This window comes from Anabas testudineus, chromosome 21, assembly GCF_900324465.2.
Source record: "Anabas testudineus chromosome 21, fAnaTes1.2, whole genome shotgun sequence".
Taxonomy (NCBI): domain Eukaryota; kingdom Metazoa; phylum Chordata; class Actinopteri; order Anabantiformes; family Anabantidae; genus Anabas; species Anabas testudineus.
Genome location: NC_046629.1, coordinates 14,738,666 through 14,760,305, shown reverse-complemented (window position 1 = coordinate 14,760,305; position 21,640 = coordinate 14,738,666). Strand labels below are relative to the sequence as shown.

General features: G+C 42.7%; 2 protein-coding genes across 6 annotated transcripts; one reads left to right on the top strand and one right to left on the bottom strand.

Annotated features, from left to right (window-relative positions):
* Positions 1-722: 722 nt before the first annotated feature.
* On the top strand, positions 723-13,647 carry LOC113173675 (myc box-dependent-interacting protein 1). Of its 5 annotated transcripts, none has more exons than XM_026377176.1 (19): positions 723-1,016; positions 1,843-1,923; positions 2,297-2,351; positions 2,503-2,597; positions 2,964-3,059; positions 3,169-3,279; positions 3,413-3,505; positions 3,758-3,843; positions 3,999-4,074; positions 4,588-4,643; positions 5,096-5,140; positions 6,011-6,080; positions 6,171-6,293; positions 7,700-7,720; positions 9,706-10,092; positions 10,587-10,649; positions 10,792-10,884; positions 10,973-11,074; positions 11,171-13,647. In XM_026377176.1, the coding sequence occupies exons 1-19, from the start codon at positions 930-932 to the stop codon at positions 11,270-11,272; spliced, it is 1,842 nt and encodes a 613-aa protein (XP_026232961.1). In that variant the 5' UTR covers positions 723-929; the 3' UTR covers positions 11,273-13,647. The 5 variants fall into 5 exon arrangements, with proteins under 5 accessions (XP_026232961.1, XP_026232960.1, XP_026232962.1 ...); XM_026377175.1 differs by having other exon boundaries at positions 5,057-5,140; XM_026377177.1 differs by lacking the exon at positions 5,096-5,140.
* A 554-nt stretch (positions 13,648-14,201) lies between these two features.
* On the bottom strand, positions 14,202-20,532 carry LOC113173677 (indian hedgehog B protein-like). The gene is made up of 4 exons (XM_026377180.1): positions 19,642-20,532; positions 18,289-18,446; positions 17,891-17,994; positions 14,202-16,285 (listed from the first exon to the last, which is right to left on the bottom strand). Exons 1-4 carry the CDS (start codon positions 19,945-19,947, stop codon positions 15,549-15,551), a joined length of 1,305 nt encoding a protein of 434 aa, XP_026232965.1. The 5' UTR covers positions 19,948-20,532; the 3' UTR covers positions 14,202-15,548.
* Positions 20,533-21,640: the final 1,108 nt, after the last annotated feature.

Sequence of the window (21,640 nt, the reverse complement as noted above, 5' to 3'; positions counted from 1 at the left end):
TATAAAAAAATAAAAAAAATAAAAAAACAGCCAGATTTTGAAAATGTGAAAACCCAAAGCTGCGTCCACACTGTAGCTGTTCGGATGTGATGTGGACCAATTGCACCATCTTCTGGTTTCTCGGAGTGGGAACCTGTGCGCCTCTGCTGAACCAGATAAAACCTGTTGTTGTTGTCTATATGTGGTTCAGTGGATCATCGGGGCTCAGGGTGCGCACATGTACAAAACAGTAATTTAGATGTTTTCAATTTCCACGTAGAGGCAGAAAGACAATGAGACATTTCACCTTTTAAAACATAAGAGTCTCATTGAATGCGTGTTGACCTCGGTTGCAGCTGTTTGTCTAGTGAGTGCTGAGCTGACGATGGCCATGGTTCTGTATGTTTTGAAGAGTTAATAGGATGCATGCTTGGAGCTTGGAGCTGTGGTTAATGGTTGAATGTCACCAGCAGCTGGGCATGTTGGATATAGGACATTTAGTACTTTAACACACTGATCATTTTAAGAGAACGCTCATTTGCTCAAAATCCACATTTAAGATGACTAACATCCCCGTTTTCAATAAAACCTTCTATTCTGTGCACATCTCAGCTGAACCAATGAATCCATAGTTCATCCAATGTTCCACACGGGGGGAAAACGTGCACAGGACGCGCGGCGGCATCTGCGCCTTTAAGAGCATCTCTCACAGCATCCTCCCCCTATGGCACGGACGCGCACACGGCAGCTCAACATTAGAGAATACAGTTTAGCTTTCTGCACATCCATCATCCCATAGATCCGCCGTAACGTCACGCAACTACATGTATCGCGTTCATTTCTCCGGACATTGATGAATCTGCCTCAGCAGTGGTCGTAGCGGTCCGTCCGATCGTTCATATTTGCATTTCCTTCCCTCCGCGCATCCAGAGACTGCTCTACGCTACAAGATGGCTGAGCTGAATTTGGGGAAGGGGCTGACTGCTGGGAAGGTGGCCAGCAACGTTCAGAAAAAACTCACCAGAGCCCAAGAAAAGGTAAGCGCTGCTTCTTCACATGCTTACATGTGAGGAAATGGCATTTCAGGGCCCATGAGCAGCGAAGCAGCGGTGCCGCATCCTCCAACCGAGGCGCAGTGTCGCATCACGACATCGTAATAATACGAGCGGTGGTGGATGCTGTATTTGGGGATGAGGATATCCACTTCAAATGCTTCCCTCCTTTAGTCAATGTCGTGCAGCGGGCACGTTCATAATGCGGTGAGATGCTGCAGGCCTCCCCATCATTCAGCCCATTAGGTTTAATTGAGCTGAAAAAACAAAACACAACATATATCTGAGAATCTCAATGAATGAATGAATACTTGTCACTCAGGAGGTGACTGTAGCTCACTAGCTTGCATTCTGCTATAGTGATGATAGTATTAAATACCCATGCTGAGTTATGTACAGTTAATGTTGTGCTTAAAGTCAGAGGCCTAGTATTCATTCACCTGCGGGCTGTGCACTGAATAAATAGCAGGGGGCGCTATTTGTCAGTCCATACGCAGCATGTACCATGGATCTCTCTTATTTTTGATGAAATGTGCTTAGAATTGCACTAAGCAATGGTTTGATGTTTTCTGTGCGTATATTGCTTTTGCAACCAATTACATTTCCAATTCATGCAAATATATTTGATTTAAACTTAATCTAAAGAGAGATGAATAGATCAAGACTTGGAAACACACGTGTTTACTGGGTTTAGTAAAGTTGATCAAATAAAATAAAAACCCTAGCCTTGTTAAAAGTGAAAACTGTGCAGATTGATTTGTACAGTGACCCAGGGTATTGTCACTAACACTATTATTTGTTGGATGCGCAGGTTCTTCAGAAGCTTGGGAAAGCTGATGAGACCAAAGATGTTGCTTTCGAGGAGGGAGTCATCAACTTCAACAAACAATATGTGAGTGGTAACCCGTGTTCACCAAAAATTACATAGCAGTGATATGAGAACTCCAGTCAGCCAGACGTTTTGGATCTATTCAGTATGTACCTGCTGTTGTTTGCATTACATTTAGTCATTTTGGCAGATGCTTTTATCCAAAGTGACTTACAATACACAAGGCAAAGGCGGGGGTAAGCGAGCTGTTGCCTCGAGACCTCTGCTGGAGGTAGGCTACAGCTGGGATTTGAATCCCGGTCTCCCTCACGGAGAGCGGCTATCATCCCACTATACTATCCAGCCAAGCCGTTAGCTCACTGCACAACATCTCTCTCCATGTTCCCCTCTCACTCTTTTTATATTCTAAGCATGGTGTTTTATGTCTCACACACAGACCGAAGGCAGCAAACTGCAGAGAGACCTCAGGGCATACCTGGAGGCAGTGAAAGGTGACACCAACAACTTTATCTAGAGACACATTGATGACTGCACGCATGCTACACATGTAGACGCACATGTACAGCAAAGTCAGTCACTTGCACATTCATCGCTCTGCCAGCACACATTTCCACTGACGTACAGTATTTGGGTTGTCCTCAGCCATGCACGAGTCCTCAAAGAACCTGCAGGCATGTCTGGTCGATATGTATGAGCCGGAGTGGTACGGCAAGAATGAAGTGGATTCCATTGCGGAGGTCAGACACACTTTTATAAATGTCTTTCAAATAATTGTCTGCATGAGGATGAGCTGGTTTCAAGTCAAAACCACTTTATTTTACTGAGGATTAGTTGATTGAGTCTTTATATATGTGTGTGTGTGTGTGTGTGTGTTATGTAAGTGTAAATGCTTGGCTCCTGATTAGCTTATGCTTTTGCAGCAGCTCTTTCCCTGGCACACACACACACACACATCTCTGTGTTAAGGTCAATAGTTAGAAGGATGCAGGCCTGAGACGCTACTGTAATAATGTATTTATATAAAATAATAATTTGCTCTAGAAAAGTCTTGTAAGTTGTGCCTGTGATTGTGAATTGTGTCATACCGTTCCTCCCTGCTGCAGGACTGTGATGTGCTGTGGACTGATTACCACCAGAAGTTGGTCGACCATGCTCTCATCTCCATGGATACTTACCTGGGCCAGTTCCCTGATATCAAGGTAAACTGTGGGGTCTCTTTGTCTCTATGTAGAAGCTGAAACATCTCATTTCAGGTAGACACATCAAACCGGGATGGTACTTATTCTCTGTTTCCTATTTCCCGTTCAGGCTCGTATAGCTAAGAGGGATAGGAAACTGGTTGATTACGACAGTGCTAGGCACAACTATGCTGCTACGCACAAGTCCAAGAAAAAGGATGGGGGCATTAAAATTACCAAGGTAAATCAACAACAACATAGTTTTAGACCTATTTTATGCTATAAGCACGAGAACGCTGCTAATTATTTTTATAATCACTCTCATATAAGATATTTAAGTAGTGAGTATTTAATGCTCTCTCTCTCTCTTCCAGCCTTCCACTTTGTTGGAGAGGGCGACTCCGGGTTGGGCTCAGGGTATCTTGTCTGCACACAATATTGCCCAGAGCAGTCTGTCCAGGAGCCAGGTATTAAATGATGTCGCTGTGCTTCCTACAGTTTTCTGACTATGAGACAATGATAAGGGGTGTCCTGACAGCCCAGGGGTCAAAGACACATGGGATGGAACAAGAACATCCTCCACCTTCTAGTCTCTATAAGGCAACAACAATTAAACAAAGTTAAATTATAAGCAGAAGAGGCAGGAGCTGTTATGCACACACACCTGTGTATTCACAGTACATCAAACACACACTTATGAAGTATTGTGTGTGTTTCAGGCTGAAGAGGAGTTTGAGAGAGCCCAAAAAGTGTTCGAGGAGATTAATGCTGACTTGCAAGAGGAGTTACCTTCACTCTGGAACAGGTGTGTGTGTGTGTGTGTGTGTGAATGTCATGTTCGTGAATGGATGCTATAATTATGTAGTTTTCACTTACATCTGTGCTACATTTACCCTTACAGGATATTGAAGTAAATTAAGCCAATAATGCAGTCAATACTGTTTCTCTCTATCTCTGTAGTCGTGTTGGGTTCTATGTCAGCACCTTCCAGAGTTTGGCTGGTTTCGAGGAGAAGTTTCACAAGGAAATGAGCAGGGTGAGACTTTTCTACAGATCTCCAATAGTGCTGCACTTAGATAAGACAAAACAACAAAATAGAATATTTGTATGATTTCAGCATTTTGGAAATCAGACACAAAGACGGTTGTAGTGCATTTGCTCCTGTCAAACGAAGCTGACACATGAGGGTTTACCTCGCTGCAGTAAAAATACTGTCTGTTATCCCGCCTTAGCTTGAGAGTTGAAAGTTCTGTCACTGTGAGTTTGCGCATGATTCAAACGAGCTGTTGCAGACACGCTTGGCAGCACACGGGTAATAATGCAGAACACAGGGGAGAAAACACAGTGTGAAGTTTGATTGGATAAAGACTCCTTCCTAACAATATTTTTTCACTTTGTTATTCTTTATTATTGAGTGCAAATTGATGGGACCTGCTATTGCAAGTGATATAAAGTGTTAGAGCTGTGTTAGATGTGTTCTTCTGAGCAGAAGAAATCCACTACTGTTGATGCTAGTTTTTTCCACCCTGTCTTTCCAATGTCTTTACAGTTGGATCAGGATTTGTATGATGTCTTGGACAAACTGGACGAAACAGATGCAACCAGGTTAGTGAGCAGAAATTTCGACTTTCGACTTTCTACTGCTTGGTGACATTTGTTTTGCTCGTACAATAAAGAGATTCATGGACATGAATTTCAAACAATCATCTGAGGCATCTATTATAATGTATGAGCTACCACTCAGGTCAGAAACCACTAACTTTGGTTTAAAAGAATCCTAGTCTACATGATAAAAGTTCAAATGATGTGTGAGATTGTGTTTTTTAGTGTTGAGCCTCATCATCTCATTCCTTAGAAATTCTAGTGAAAGAAAAGTGGAAGAAAAAATGTCTTTTATGATCCTAAAATATCAAATTATTAATTAATTATTGATTTAAATTTGCTGAAACATGAAACCTGTAGATTAAAGTTTTTAGATGTTGGGAATACAATTTACAAAATGGCATTCGTTAATCTAGAGACACCCCTGAACGCCCCCAACCCCCTCCTCCTTGCAGAGAGACAGGTAACCGGGGCGCCTCATCGTCAGGAGCAAATAGGAGGTAACCAGCAGCAAGTGTGGTAACCATGGTCACACAACTCTTGTCTGTCTTTCCAGCTGACCTGTCCGTCCAACTGTCTCTATGTCAGCCAGTCTGCGGGGCTTAGGAGAATTCAGAGAGAACTAGTGCTTGGTCGTGCAAATGAATTCACACACACACACACACACGCTGGTCTGGTCTGGGAGTTGTGCATTCAGAGCTGCAGACTTTCAAGAGCTGAGCAAACCTGTGCATTAAATGCAGCACCGGGCAAGACTGTTACATAAGCAAAAGCAGAAATCGTTAAGATCAGAAGTCTAAATCAAGCATCAGGTTCAAGTAATGAATGAGCACTGCCTATAGAGATCTGATCGTGCCAGTTGATTGCTTTAATGTTGCATATTATATTACCTCAAACCCACTGATGCACACTAAGCCTGGGGCTTTTGGGGCTCTAGAGCAGCTGTCCATTATGCCTCATTGGTAATACATTCTTTGTAGTGTTTGGGTTCTGAGACCCATTTAAACACACTGCAAATATGCTTTGTCCAGCAGTTGCAGGTATGCTCCTCTTTTGAAATCTGCAGATCTGAGTCTGCTCTGGTCAGCTTAAGAACATCGTCTCTATTACAGCGAATGGCTTATGAGGATTTGCAGGAGGGATGGATAAGGCGTGCTTGCATGAGATGGAGTGATAAAGGGATGAAAGGCTCACTTTTCTTGCATGACAGCTTCCACTTGGCCTCTTGTAGAGCATGCCCTGTAACTTAGATTTTAGCTGCGCTCTTTAACTTTCCCTACTGTCTTCTCTCGCAGTGTTTGCAGTCCGTGTTACTTTCTCTCTAATTTCTCTGCCCTTATTGTCCATCTCTCCCTGTTTTATTCCATCAGTGGCAAAGAACCATCTAATCACACTCTCAGGCCGGCAGGACCACCCCCAATTCCCAAATCTCCATCTAAGGTAGAAACACACAGAAGTCATACCACTTAACTGTGTCAATTACTAACTAATAAAACTAAACGTGGCTACATATGTTTTCTTCTGTCCTAGCTAAAGCCAGCAGTGCCTCCTCCCCCCAAGGTGACGCCATCCAAGGAGTTGAAAACAGAGAACATCATCAACCTCTTTGATGCTGCAGCTACTCCTAATATTAGTGTCACCTCCCCTACAGAGGTGAGCGACTGCTGCTGAGCAAACTGCAGAATAGCCCTTTAACTTTCTCCTTTTTCTGTGCAGGTCTGTCAAACAGTCCTTCTTCTGGACTGACCTATTCTATTTCTTCAACTCTGCTCTTTTCCTTTGCCCTCTGTGGTGCAACCACTTAGACAATGAGCCCTCTTATTCCTGTTGTTATCAGTTTGACAGTCCTGCAGTGAGCAGCCTATTGGACATGGACCTGGACTCTTTCAGTGCGGCAACCAAAGCCTCCACGGTCACACAGGTGGATGATTTGTGGCATGAACATATAGGTCATAGAGAACCTCCACTGCAAAAAAATGCCAAGCTTCACAAGCGGTTTTATGTTCTATTCAGAAAAGTACATTTGGTGAAGTCCTTATAAACGTTGCTGTCCACTCATAATGTCGGGGAATAAGTCTTCACCACAGATTTACATGTTGCTGTTCAACAACAGGTGATAGATAAAGTAACAATTTGCCCCTGCAGTAGTTTGACTTGAGTTAAATATGTAAAATGCGCTGTAGCTCAGAGTGCACTGTGTTGAAATAAGTTTGAAAAGTCTGGATACAATAAGAAATCACTTGGTAAGCTTGGCATAGTTTGAGGTGCTACCTGCTCTACTTTCTTTCCAAGTTTCCAACTGAGAGGTGGATGATGGCATGGTGATGGTGTAGAAACCTGCTTCTTGTGACCACTTCTTCCTGCTTCAGCACTAGCCACTCACGGCATGAATCGCAGACTCCGGTCCTGCTCCGCTCTTTCTCTCCAGAACTGAACAAAAAGCAAAGCACGGTGCAGAATATGCAGCTTTAAGTACAGGAGTGATCTGCGTTGTGCTTAGTTTATCTTGGAATAAAAGTAGAAGAAACGTTGCTTCTTGGTTAGTCAGATAAATTAGGTCTCTGGTGATTCAATAATTTAAAATGAATTTAGCTTCGATATAGTGTTTCAATACCTGATGAATGAGTGGTATGTACTGTAGCACACTATATACCATGATGTGCTGTAGCTCATAGTTATCAGAGCCAGGACCGCTGAACTTATATAATAAGGAATTTGTCTTCATTTGACAGGGTTATTGTATTCAACACCCTTGGTATTTAACACCCTTGGTGTTGAATACAGCCCTCAGATGCAAGAGACATTATTTTACCTTGCTTGTGGGAATGATACTGTAGTGTACTTCTGTATAGGAAACATAGAACCAACCTTTTTAGATAGACATTAGCAGACTAGACTCACCTAGTTTGTCTTATGTCACCAGGTAATGTCTGTACTCTTGCTCTGCTTGTTGGTTAACAGCATGTGACCTGCATTGGAAATGTCTAATTTAATGCAAAGGGCATAAACAAGAACTATTTAAAGGGTTTTGATCTGGTCTTCTTACTCTTTTCCTACAGCCTGCAAACTGGGATTCTTGGGTAAGCTTATCATTCTCACACCCCAAAAAAAAGAACGAAAAATAATAAGACAACTATATAATTATCATCATTATTATCAGCATATCGTAGTAACCGTCACCTCCTTTGTCATTGTTTGCACTAACTAATTGTTTATGTAGCCATTATACAAGCCCCATTCGAGTTATGCTTGTTAACACTCACAATATAATTGAAAGAGCCGAGGTTGTCGTGCAGGGTGGGAACTTCTCTAATGGCTTTTTCTGTTTAGAACCAAGCTTTTCCATAAATTCATGTTTTTCATTTGTCTGTCCCAAATCTGTTTGTGCATTGTCTTTGTGTCTGAGGTTCTGGATGCAGCAACTAAACACTAAAGAGATTTCTGTATGGCACAAATAGAACTTGGGAAAGAACTTGAGTCAATTCAGTTGTATATTGGCATTTATTGTAACAGAATCATTATTAATATCTAATGTGCAGTATCATTCTCTCTCTCCCAGTATAAAGCCTTTTAATAGATAATGTATACTTTCTTACTGCACAAATTTAACCATTTATATTAATGAAAAATCTCTCACAGCTGAATTGACTTCCTTTTTTCTGTTTGCCCTTCTCCTCCTGTATGTTCACATGTTTTCGTATACTGTTTTCGACATGTACACGCTGCATGTGACACACAGGGAACAGTTACGCTCTGAAACTCGCGTGAAGTTGCTCATGGTTGTGGTGGATTGTTTGATGAGGCCGGACAACTTAAAAAAAAAGCTGGTGAGCAACTTCACAAAGCCTTGTTTGCACCTTCGCATCCTGGCCATCGAGTAACCCTTTCGTTCATCCCTATCACTGTAAGAGAGATGTGTCTCAACAATAATGCAGAGTTGCTGGATTAGAGCTTGAGGCAAAGCAGCGATAGCTCACAAAGGAACGACACTTCTGCTCTTACAAAAGCTTCCTTCCTCTTTCTCCATCTGAACATAGCCGTGGAAATATACGTAAACCATGTTTACTAGCTACACTCAGAAGATCCATCATCTATCTTCTGATGGGAAAAGCTTGAGAATTGTTTCTTTCCTGTCTTCTACTGCAACCTTTCCTTTTCTTCATTTGTCTTTTGATTTGAGCTGGACCTTCTCTGTAAGGGGTTTATCCTTCTACATCAATCTCCGTGGGTCTTATGGTGATGATAATGATGATGGTGATGATGAACTCTTCCCATCAGTGTCCCTGGCATCTTCCATGTCTTTGTTTATGCTCACGGTGGCAAAAATGCTCCATTTTCTCTTAAATGTGACAGAAACATTTATTTGGAGTAACAGCTGATGCCACTCCACGAACCTTCATTCATGTTCAAATCCCTTAGAGAGGCATTCCTATGGTTTTGTAGAAAGATTTCAGCCCCTTTAATATCATGTCATCTTAACAGTGAACCCTTTTTAAATAGCTGTCATCTGGCAAAACACTAACATGCTCACAATGACTATGATTTAATCTTTACCATGTACACTGTCTTGGTTTGGGATGTTGGCATGCTAACATTTGCTAATTAGCATTAAAGCAAACAACAGCTGAGAGCTGATGATTTTAAGATCCTTTTACCTGTATTTAGCAGTAACCTTTTGACCGGATCATGACAAAAGAGGAATAATCAAAAGATTAATTTTATTACAGTTCCCCTCGCCCCCCCTGAGACACACATGATTTTTGTTAAATCTGTGTTAAACAACAGACACTGCCATAGAATGATGTTACTTGTGTAGCAGGAAACAGTGTAGAGTCAAGTCATTTGAGCTTGAACTTACCTGAATGTTGATCCCCTGATCTGCTGTACAGCCCCTTTATTAAGGTCTTAGTAGAGCTATCTTTTTCTAACCCTTTGTCCATTAAAAACAGTTTTCTTTCTGTTAAGAATTCCCTCAACTATCTGATTAATAACCCCTTACAATGCCCGTAAGATAAAATATTTTTTATGACATCTTATTCCTTGAAACCTGACCCTTGCCCCTCAGCCTGAAGACAGTGATGACAAGGATGAGAGTACCGAGCAGCACTATGACCCAATGACTGCTGCTGCAGAGGCCTGGGAGGATGATGGTTCGCAGCCTGTCCATTATGACCCCATAGCCGCTGCCACACAGGGCTGGGGCGATGACGGAACCCAACCAGTTCGTTACGATCCCGTGGCTGCGGCTCAGGCAGGATGGGACGATGATGGGGCGCAGCCGGTTCATTACGACCCTGTAGCTGAAGCCCAAGAGGGCTGGAGTGATGATGGTAGCCAGCCGGTCACAGAGGTGCCCGCCACTGAGGATAAAACACCTGCAGCTGAGGCTCCAGCTGACACTGAGCAAGAAGCCACAGCAGAAGATGCCGTGGTGGATAATGAAGAGGGTCAGGTAACCAAAGAGAGAGAAAAAAATGGAGAGATGCATCTGGATGAAAATGGTGGATGCATCCGCTTTTGAGGCGGAGGTTTGAGCATGGGGTGCTGGGAATAAACAGGTAACAGTGGGGTAAATTGTGACTGAAAGGTGGAAAAGATGGAGAAATCTTGAGGAAAGATTTATTATGCATCTGAGCCACCAGTACGGTCCAGATACATGGAGACTGATCTGTGATTGATGAGGGAAAGAAAAGTATAGCCACATCTTCTTATCTTACAAGTCTATGCACATATTATCTATGCTAAAGCTTAATGACAGGTAATATCTAGTGTAATCTCGCTGTCAGTACGCCTATATTAACCGACTTCTGCTGGCTAAGCTGTGCTGCTTGTCATTTTGTCTTGTCTTTGTCTTGTCTGTCTGTTCTTTCTTTCATTCTTTCTCCCTCCTCATTAGCATAACTCCCATTTGGTAACATTTCTTATTCCATGTTTCTCTGCTCCTAGGGTGAGACTGCGGCAGCTGCTGCAGAGACGGCAGAAGAAGCACCAACAGAGGAGGTGACTCAGGTATTTTTGTGAAATAATATTGACATTTTCTTGTTTTGTCACATTTTAAGATATAACTGTGTCTTTGAAAGATGAAGAAATGCTCTGATTAATTAAATTATCAGTAAGTGGTGCCTCTTTTTTTTTTTTTTCTTCCCTCTAGACACCTGCGGTAGCTGCGGTAGCTGCGGTAGCTGCAGAACCAACAGAAGCAGCATCAGCGCCTGCAGAAATGCCCCCTGGCTTCATGTTCAAGGTAAATGAAAATAAATAAGAATAAAACTCAACTTAAAACTCAAAATCTATGTATGGTGATAATTCATGTTAGTATCCACTTGATGTAGGTCCAGGTGATGCATGATTACGCTGCCAATGACACAGATGAACTGGAGATGAAGGCGGGGGACGTGGTGCTAGTAATCACCTTTGACAACCCTGACGAACAGGTAGAGACACACACACACACACACACACACACACTCATGTATGGGTGTTGTGTCACAGTGACAATGGCTTGCTTATTTGCATGTTTGTGTGTTTAGGATGATGGTTGGCTGATGGGAATAAAGCAGCATGACTGGGAGCAGAGCAAAGAAAATGCCACTAAAGGAGTATTCCCTGAAAACTTTACCCAGAGGCTGTGAAAGAAGGGGACCGAATGCCATCCCAGCTTCTTCCTTTATGTCTCTCTTCCTCTTGCCTCTACTCTTCATTTCCCTCCTTGCCCCGATACTTTACCTTTCCTAGGACTTTGGCCATAGAAACAGAGCTGTCACAGCCCTGGCTGAAACCATGCATTTCTAAGGTCTGCTACACTGTGCTAAAAGTGGATCTTAGGCATTTCTGTGGATTTCTGCCAACATTTTCCAAATTACAGATGTAACCATTTCACAGGTCTCATTTTGTCTTGCTGCTGAGTTGCTACCAAATAGCAGAGTAACTGATTAGAGAATCCTGGTCACGCAGGTTTGAAGCATGGATGTGGTACCTCTGCAATGGTTACCCACGAAATACTATTATAATGTTTTATTTGCAGTCATGTCTTGTCAGAAACCCTCCAAGGCGTATTCAACCACCAGAACAGAGGAAATGTCTCTCGAGATGTGATTTTTTTTTTTTTCACGTCATATTGAGATATTGAGAACAGTGTGAAATGATTAACACAACGCCAAGTGTAGCAGAAGTATCCCGTATACACAAGGAGGGGATGATACTGACGGAAAGAGTTAAAGGGCACTGACAGGCACTAAGGAGAGACTTCACAATGTTTAGAAAAATTCAACCTCTAGGCAGCGACTTCACCTCAGTCAAAATAGACCTTCAGCACACAAGGTGCTGCTGTCTGATCAGTTTAATTGGACACATTTAATAACTCCTGGGAATCTCCGACCGGCGATCACACTCCTGACACAATCCCTTTCGGATGCATCCAACCTATCCTTTTACCCCTCATTAATTATTGACTTGTGAAACATGGGCCCTTGATTGTTGTATTAGTTTAGGTTCCACGGTGGTATAGGTATTATGAAGCTGTTCAAATAAATCAATATTATTTCAAAAACTTTTTTTTTTTTCGTCTCACAAGAGATTCCAAATATGCATTAACCACGGCTTGTTAAAAAGCAAGCTAACACACTAACCCTATGAGAAGCTGCTACTGCTAGTACAATAGTTAGGCAGATGTGGTTACACCCTAATACAAAATCAAATATATACTGACTGAGCCAGCCTCATTTGTTCCTTTGGTTTGCATAGAGAAAACTCAAATGCAGATGATTCAGAATATGCACCAGAACAACTTCTTTTATTTTTATATGCTGCCAAGCAATGATTACATATAGCCTAATATAACTATGTCAACATAATTGCCAACTGGGGACGCTATGGAGTGTTTTGTACCTCTGTCAATTTTACTGCTCTCAACATAGCCGCATACTGTAGGTAGTTCAAACTATCTCACCTTCTGTCATGTATTGAGTCACTAAGAGATTCACAAATCCCCGTGATGTTATACATATGATGAGTATGAGAGGCAATGTGTGTATGTACGTGTGATTGTATGTGCGTGTGTTTATGGATCGCTGGGACATAAATTCTTTATCTATAGCCTATTGTTATGGGATGATATCACCACCACCTACTGTACCAGGGGATAAGGTTGTCCATTACACAGGACGTTTTTCTGACTGGACAAAGACGACTCAGACGTGTTTGGCTGTTTATCCACTGGCTGGTATTATGGTTCCAGGTGTTATTGTGCATTTGTTGTGTATAAGTGTAATTTTGCCAAGCTGTGATGACAGATGCATATTCTATAATGACATTCATATCTGTATGTGAGTTACTGTGAGCATGCTGACTTCCCCACGTGTTGTTGTGTGAACACCCTTGATTTAAGACGACGATACTTGGATCACTTTTGAGGCAGTCAAAACGGGCAATTTTTATTTTTTTATTATTTATTTTCTTAATCTCATTAAGGGAGGTGGTGTGTGGTTATTTTCTGTATGTTGTTTTTTCACCACTGGCCCTCAGATTAGTCCTGATTATAATTGCTGGTTTTCCATTACCCTCGCCTCAAAATGTTGCCAGGGTATCGTGGTCCAAACAGACTTTTAAACATGATTACACGGAGACAGGACACATAGAGATAAATGTCAAACCACCAGACTCAGCAGGTAGACTACTCAGCAAGTAGAATTAGTCCAAAACACATCAACACCATAAAGGTGGATGCATTTTAAAATGGTTTTCAGTATTGTAAATTCTTGAGATGTACTTGATTTTTTTTCATGTGTAAGTGAATGGCCCCACGTGTGAGAACATCAGCCGCGCACTTGGTAAACCGGCTGCATCTCATGTCTTGTTTTCAAATTTTATGTAAAACTTGGTTGAGTATTACCTGAATCTGGTTTTCTATCTGTCTTTATGGGTCAGTCTCCTGCAATGAGCTATGGGATAAAACAAAGAGTTTTTTTTTTTCTCCTGTACCTAACTGACCAGTAATAATAAAGATTACTTAGAGTATTTTTCTGCTTCTGTGGCACTTCTTATGAGCCGTGCATCATGTGAACACACTGACAGAACATCTCCTGTCGGCGCCTGTTCCAGCAGATATATCCAGCAGGGTGTGCTGTGTTCAAGGACTAACTCTCCATCCTGGAAAAAGCAAGAGAGAACTGTTGAGCCGTCAAGAGGAGGAAAGAGAAGATTGCTGGGTGCTGCTGTCCGTGGTACTGAAACCAACCAGCAGCCCACCCTGTAAACACAACTAGTGTTACAAGAGGTGCTTATGAAAGCATAACAAACCCGGTTGTTCATCATTGTTGTATCTGACAAAAAGAAAGCCAGTGCCTCTATATCTAAGTAAGCAAGCAACAAAAAGAACAGTCTCTTCCTTTAGTGATTAGTAATGTCTGGCATGTGATCTTTTTGATTTTCAGCTGCAAAAAAAGCAAAGCTTTGGTTTTAAAAACAACTTTATGTTTCAAATACAAATTGTATGAACAGAGATGCAAAAAATAATAATAGTTTACATTAGTTTCTAAAAATAGATATTTAAATAGTCTCTCCAACAATAGCTTAATATACATATTTGACAAATCTTTGAGCAGGAATAAAGAAGATGAAGACTTGGAGTCCCTATTTAACAGCGATGTTTCAGTTTTTGCAAACGATACTCAACAGGTGTTTTGACATTGAGCTACACATTGAGCTCCACACGTTTTCCAGCACACATCACAACATAAATCTGTTTCTCGTGGTACCACTGCCAATCTAGGTCTTGGATGAAAAAGATGGGATATAAAAAAAAGAAAAAAGACTCATGTAAAGGAGAGCTATCAAGCCAACCCTTAATATTCAAGATTCATGATAACTGTGATTTATCATGATTCTTAGAAGTTGCTTAATACAGTAGTTGAATCCAGCCTGAGTGTTGTGTTTGCCTTAATTATATATGACTGACCTGAAATCTGAAAACCTGAAATTATTATTTTCTTTAAAAAAAAAAAAAACATGTCACAAAATTCCTGAAAAAACAATAAGATGTATAAATGAAACATATAAATCAGTCGGAGACAATCAAGTTGAATAAAACAAAAGGCAGATATGGAAGACCAACATGGCCGCCGCTGCACCACGCGTCTTCCTGCATCAGTACGACAAGCATTCAGTAAATACACAGAGTTCCATCGAGCACATTTTGATGTGTCAATCCTCCAGTTAAATGTTATTTCTAATATACAGTATAGACTCTATGGAGAAGAGCAAAGCATCAGTGGATTTACTGCAATTATTATTTTGTGAGTAAACAGAGCATTCAGTTGTTTTCTTTCCCTCTTGACATTACTTGACTGCACAAACACCAAAGTACATACAGAGCTTCGAATCTCGAAGAATCACTTTTCCATTTTTACCCCATATGTTTCAATTTCTTCTAAGTGTATCCGTTTGCCCCAGCCTAATCTCAAGATGCAAAATACAGTACAAAGACATAATGAAACCTGATGGTCTAACTACCTTTAGTTTTAATTTAACAAATACAGTTGAGGTCACAGTCTCTAAGGTGAGCGGATTGAACAGATACTTGTGTTGGTATTTCTGTTGAATTTCTAATTTTGATATGTACGCTGATTATCTTTGACTCCCCAGTCACTCCAGTCCTCTACGATTTCTGGAATGAATCAACTGAATTGAGTAAAAGACCAAAGCAAATCTTCTCTCATTGTCTCAAAGTAGTGAAGAGTTTGGTGAAGTACAGCAAATACAGGCAAGTAGAGTTAGTACAAAATTCATTTACACTGTAAAATCAGTTGTCTTTGGTGGTTCCCCAGTCATCTTTATGTGTTCAGGGAGACAGCTGTGTTCTGTGCTTTATTGTTCCTGAATACAGGAGTATGGAACGTGTCTCTGTGGTTCCTATCTCTGCCCTTGCTCAATACCCCAGGGGTGGAAGTGTCCAGCATCCAGCAGCGTTTGCCCCAACTTCTGTAGAAGCCAAGGGTACCAGTGCAGCCCGTCAGTCTGTGGCTCTGAGGGCCCCATCAGGCTGTAGAAGAGCCTCAGTGGGGCCAGGGCCCAGTGAGCCAAGTAGTGACTGTTCACAGCAGCATAGCATGATGCCAGCACATTGTTCACCACTATAGAGCCATGCTGGGTGAGCGGGGCGTACAACCCGACACTCGTCTGCTCCTTCACAAAGGTCACCACTGAAAGAGTTGCCACTTTGCCCTGCTGCGTAATTATGCACTGTCCTGGCCGGACTTCGCTGGCAAAAACTGTCCTCAGACCTGCTTCCCAGTTAGGCCTGCCTCTCGGTATGGAGCCCCGAAGTGGCTCTTCAGCTGTTTCCTCCCTCCCTGTCTCACTCAGCCCATCAGTGCAGTCTGTGACAAAGATCAGGTGAGCTGCTGTGAGCGTAATATTAAGTCCTGATTCTGTGCCAATGATATAGAAGATCTTCGTGACGTTGGGCTGGCGGTCCAAAAAGGATAAGATAGGGCTGTAGAGAAGAGGACCATGGCCATCTGCTGTTGAGGAAGCTAAGACGTGGTCGCCCGGGCGGAGATCACGCATCTGTTTAGTCCCCCCACCTTGGAGAATAACCTGAGCACTTCCAGGGAAACAACCCCCAGTTTTGGCTGCCACAGAGTGTTCTGTAAAGATTAAAAGAGGGAAGTTATATCATCACATTTATTAGCATTTCTTTCCCTGTTTTAATTTATAATTACATTATTTATAGTCAGAAGACAAAACATAAAGAAAAAACATTCACACGTGGAGGTTAACCTGGGTCACAGAGTGATCGGTAAAGCCGGTGAGACTTTGACACTGACTCACTTTATCTCAGTGGATCAGGGTGTAGATTGTTAACATATGTATATAATGTGACTCTGACTCAAACAAACAGTCCGTCTTTAGCTTTCTACATAATCTCAAAACTTCAACTAGCAAATGTTCATCGAAGACTTTGTCCCCATCCACAGCTGATCAGGTAATAATCATTTAACTGTGATTTATGATGCTTTAGTTATTATTCTTGTGTAAGAGTCGGATAAATGTCATTTATTTATGCTGCTAGAATTGCCACCGGCTGCGCATTTCCTCCTGTTCAATTATATCTGAATAAGGTGGCCCTTTAAGACGCAGTGAGACGAGGTGGCAAGAGGAAGTAGTCTACAAGAGCTAATGGATAACCAGCTGATTCTATCACCACAGCCAGAGCACAGCCCGGGGTCAGAGAGACAGGAAAGTACACAGACTCAAACCTGGGTCTAGATATTAGCGTTCATTTGTCCACGTCAGGAAAAAAAAAGCAATGACTCCCTGTAATGAGCCTGATTTCCAAATATGAATTTTTGAATAGAATTCAATAAATAATAATGAACATAAATAAGATTACATATAACTCTACACTGTGTGTGTGTGTGTGTGTCTGTAGGAGGGTTGTCTTAAGGCCATCTTAAGGCAGCCAAATATTTGTTCAAGGTGTGTGTGTCTGTAAGCTTGAGGGCTGCTACAAAAGGAGGGCTGCGACCGGGAGGTGATAAGACTCAGATAAGAGATCTGAGAGAAACCTAGTGAAGGAAAAGCAACAGCAAAACAAAGAGAGAGTTAATCATCTCACAGCCTCAACGGGTGGTTGAGTGTAGTTTGGCATCAAATAACTGGTGGTACCAGACATGGGTAAATGGATTTCTAAACCGGCTCAAGTCTCCGAATAGCTTAAGGTGGAATGTGGTCAAGTATTGTTTGTGTAAGTCCTGATTTGGGTTTCATAAAGTATGCAAGTCTTGGAGAAAGGTAACTTAATATTGACAATAAAATAAATACTCTATCACAAAAATTTTAAAAAAGGAGAGTGCGATGTCTCTCACTATAATGTTTGACCTGAAATATACTATTTCATATACAGTACTAAATGCATAGTGCAGCCTACATTTAATCAGAAATGGTACTTTTACCCCGACTATATCTGGACACTGTACAGCAAAATATTCCACAATGACCAAGAAGTGAGAGTGAATACAGCAAAGAGCACAGGTGCACACCCTGCTTTGATTGGCTCCCAATAGGCCATGTACAAGCACACGCAGACTGAGTGTACAGGCACAGGAAGGCAAGTGAATCACCGACAAAGAGACTAGCATCAACCTCATTAGTGACACTGACAGCTGGCCAGAAAACAAAAAAACACACATTGAAATAACACACACACACACACACACACATGCACTGTGCAGTTCACCTCCATCTCTTACCTGACTTTACACTACAGTGAATGTGGGCTTTGGACTCATAGTAGACCCAGTCAAATCCAGCCTCTACAGCCAACCGTGCCAACATCGCATACTTATTTCTGTCTCTATGAAGAGAAATAAAAAGATACATGAACTTCTAGTGAGATTAAGTCAAAGCTAGCATCTCAAAAAAATCTATAAAAGACAGTTTAACATATTATAATGATCTCAAAATATATATTTTAGCTGTCAGCAGAAAATATAAACAATGAGGAGTGTGCTGACTAACTAGTTGACTAATCACATTACTGATAAGTTGATCGACTGACTTGCCGGCTGCAATAACTGTCAAACTGAAAGAAGTTTAACTTTTGCCCTGGTCTATTTCCACCACGCACATCCCTTTATTATACGCATACCTGTCCGATGTGGTAATATCGACAGCACGTCCTTCATAGTGCAGCGAGTCCTCTGAGTGGTGACCGTCCTCATCCCAGCCCTCTGTCACTCTGAGCTTCACGCCCGGCCACATGTTCATCACAGAGATGGCAAGGGAGTTCAATTTGTCTTTACAGCGCTAAAAGGAGGGCACAGGAAAGGAGTGTCAGGTCGTTAGAGATAGAACAAGCTCACCAGCTAGTCCCAATAAAAAAAAAAAGTAGTGTAAAGAAAGTTTAACTAAAGACAGAAGGAGAGATGGACTGTGTGAGAGAAATGTGGTGTGACCAGTATAAGAAATGGACAAAAACCATGTGATCAACAAAGAGACTCAAAGAGACTAGGGGGACAAGGGTAGAAAGAGGAACAGCAGATTCTAGACAGATAAAGAGAAGAAGAATAAGTCACTATCCAACAAGATATGTCCATGAGACAAGTGAAGCAGTCGTTTGGTCCCTGTGATGTAAAAGTGTTACCCGCAACTATTATGTTAACTTCATTACAACCGAGTCAGGTGAGTGGTCAAAGTACACGCAGCTGAGTGTGTGTACGTGCCTGGGGTGATTTAGCAGCTTTCCAGATAGAAACATAAGGTTTGAGGTCAAGATGTCCCTGAGCAGTGGAGATCTATTTGCTCCGATCTAATGAATCTCATTGGGAAGCAATGCATTTTTAATGTGAACGCCCATCGCTGAATGAATGAATGAATGAATGAGTGGATGGTGGTGGATGGATGAATTCATGCTAGATGACACTCTCTGTTGAACAAAGACCCTTTCACACTACTCCAGGAGTGAAAAGGTCGGGCGCACAGCGTGGAGTCCCTGCTCCTCTTGTTACAGCAGCAGGCCTACCTGGGTGAAGTGTCTCCAACTCCTCAGCTTTAAAACTATGCAAGGAAAGGTGGCCTAAGATCATTTTATTGTGGGGTCAAACGTGTCCTAGCTTTATCTCTAGACGGACACATTGACTGGCCAGGCTATGAGGCTTTGGATGGGACCAGAAGAAATAATTCATGGCAGCAGCTGAAGCCAAACATGGGAGGTAGAAAAAAAACCCCAGAGGTTAAAACTAAGACTCAAAAGTCGATGGACTCAATCATTTTGGTTTAAACATTTAACTGACAGCAAACATTCAGCAGACAAAGGGATGCAACAGGGTTCAGTTCATTCAACCTCGTGGAGCTGGACTGCTGCAGACACGATGTTGAAAGTTGAATGACATGCGTCTGGAGAGCTCAGCGGCTGATGTGACGCGCACAGAACCACTGCTGCGTCTCCGGAGGATCATCCGTGCGCACCTGTGGGCCTACCCATTCACTCCTCCCTCCTCACCTGGGTCATGAGCCTGTCGGCGCCCGTGTCCTCCTCATCCTTGAAGATAATGTCTGTGTTGTAATTCGGCGTCAGCTCTTTAAAGCGCTCGGAGCTGCGCGTTATTTTCCCCTCGGGTCGCCCGCTGGCTCCCAGGGTCTTCTCGGCGACGTTTGGGCTGAACTGCTTGTACGCCAGAGGGATCAGCTTCTTCGGGAGCCGCCTCTTGCCGTACCCCCTCCCCGGCCCGCAGCCCTCCGAAGCAGGTGCGAGAAGGAGGACCAAGGCGCACAGAGAGGCGGTGAGAAGGAGGAAGGAGATCCGCATCGCCCCGGGGGGGAGGGAGGACTCTCCCTGGGGAGAGAGATGTCTTCAGTACCTCCCAGGTTCACTTCCCGACGCCATCGTCCGTGACAGTCGCAGCATCACGTCCGGAAATCGCGGATAAATGAAGCTCAGCAGCCCCGCGCCGGGCACCATGAGGACTCCAAAAAGTTTTTTTAGCGGCTCCCAAAAAACAAATTGACCCGAATGGAGAAACTTGTCTCCCTCCGCCTTGTAGAATCAACAGCAGGCTGAGAGTGCAGGCTGTAAAGCTGTGTATTTAAACAAACAGGTTCAAAGTCGATTTGGTGGGTGAGAGCGTTAAAAGAGAGAGAGCGCGGTCACTGATATCCAAGTTGCAGTGTTGTGGTTTCTCTCCCCCTCTTTCTTTTGCTCTGGGAAACGGTCACAACATCAGCCACTTTCGCCTCTGCTGTTTGGTTGGTGCCTCTCTCTCTCTCTCTCTCTCGCTGGGTTGAAAGCTTTCCCTCTCCATATGCGGCCGGCGCGCAACAAGCTGCAGCTTTCCAGTTGAATTGAAAGGATTTGAGTGATCCAAAACGATCTGTTGCCACTTCAGACCGCACCCTGCCAGTCCTGCCCTCCTCTCTCCTCTCTCCCTCTCTCCCTCTGTCCCTACTCTGCCACCCACCCCGCCCCTCCTGGGCACAGGGCGCACTGGAGAGCCCTGTCCACACACTCCTGGCAGGCAGGCGAGCAGCAAACCTAAGCTTTGCCCTTTATTGCTGCCACTTCACATTTCCAGTTGTTGTCTTTGACCGCCTGTGTCCTTGACAGCTCTGCAATCTGACAGCCCCGTATTTTGCTTTTTACACAATAACGATTAATCTAACCCATTCAGTTCCTGGACTGTGCAGCCACTGGTGTTTGATTTAATTTTGTTGGGTTTCATTTTTATATTGGTTGAATTCCAACATCAAATAAGTTCCAATATTCAGGGTCACCAGCTGACTGGGTAATGGGATAATTTACTAACTGGGAATTAGACCGTGTGGATGTTTAGCAGGTGAACCAGATGAGGGATTGCTCTGCTGAATGATTGTCTCATTGACTGACTGACAGCCAAGGAACTGTGTAATTTGCTGAGGGTGTCTGACTTACTGTAAAACTTTCTCAGTCTAGACAATCAACGTAATTAATCAACAAGATTAGTTACTTTACACTGTGTCTGTTTCCTAAACTGGACAAACTTGATCTTTATTACTTTTGGCTGCCTGGGCCATTGCAGGCTGTGCGTGGCTGACACACACACACACACGCACACACACACACACACACACACACGCACACACACACACACACACACACACACACACACACACACACACACACTGTTTAACACCAGCAAACCCACCCCCTCCAAATTAGCTCTTCAAATATTTGCCAGCTGAAAATCAGTGGTCTCACCCCTGTTTCTCGGGGCAGGCCCTTTTGAATGAACTGAACTGTACAAGGCTGAGGGTTTCCACAATTTATGTTTTATTATTTGTGCGTGCAAACATCATAAAGTATTTTTGCTGCACCACCGCTTTTCATGTCTCTTAATGGAACAGAGAAAGGCAAAGAGCAAGATTTACACACAGTAAACAGCCATCTATAGCCGTGTTTACCTTTTAGCTGAAATAGAACATCAACTGACAGTTGTGTAAATTCATTATAACTATCCTGCTATGGA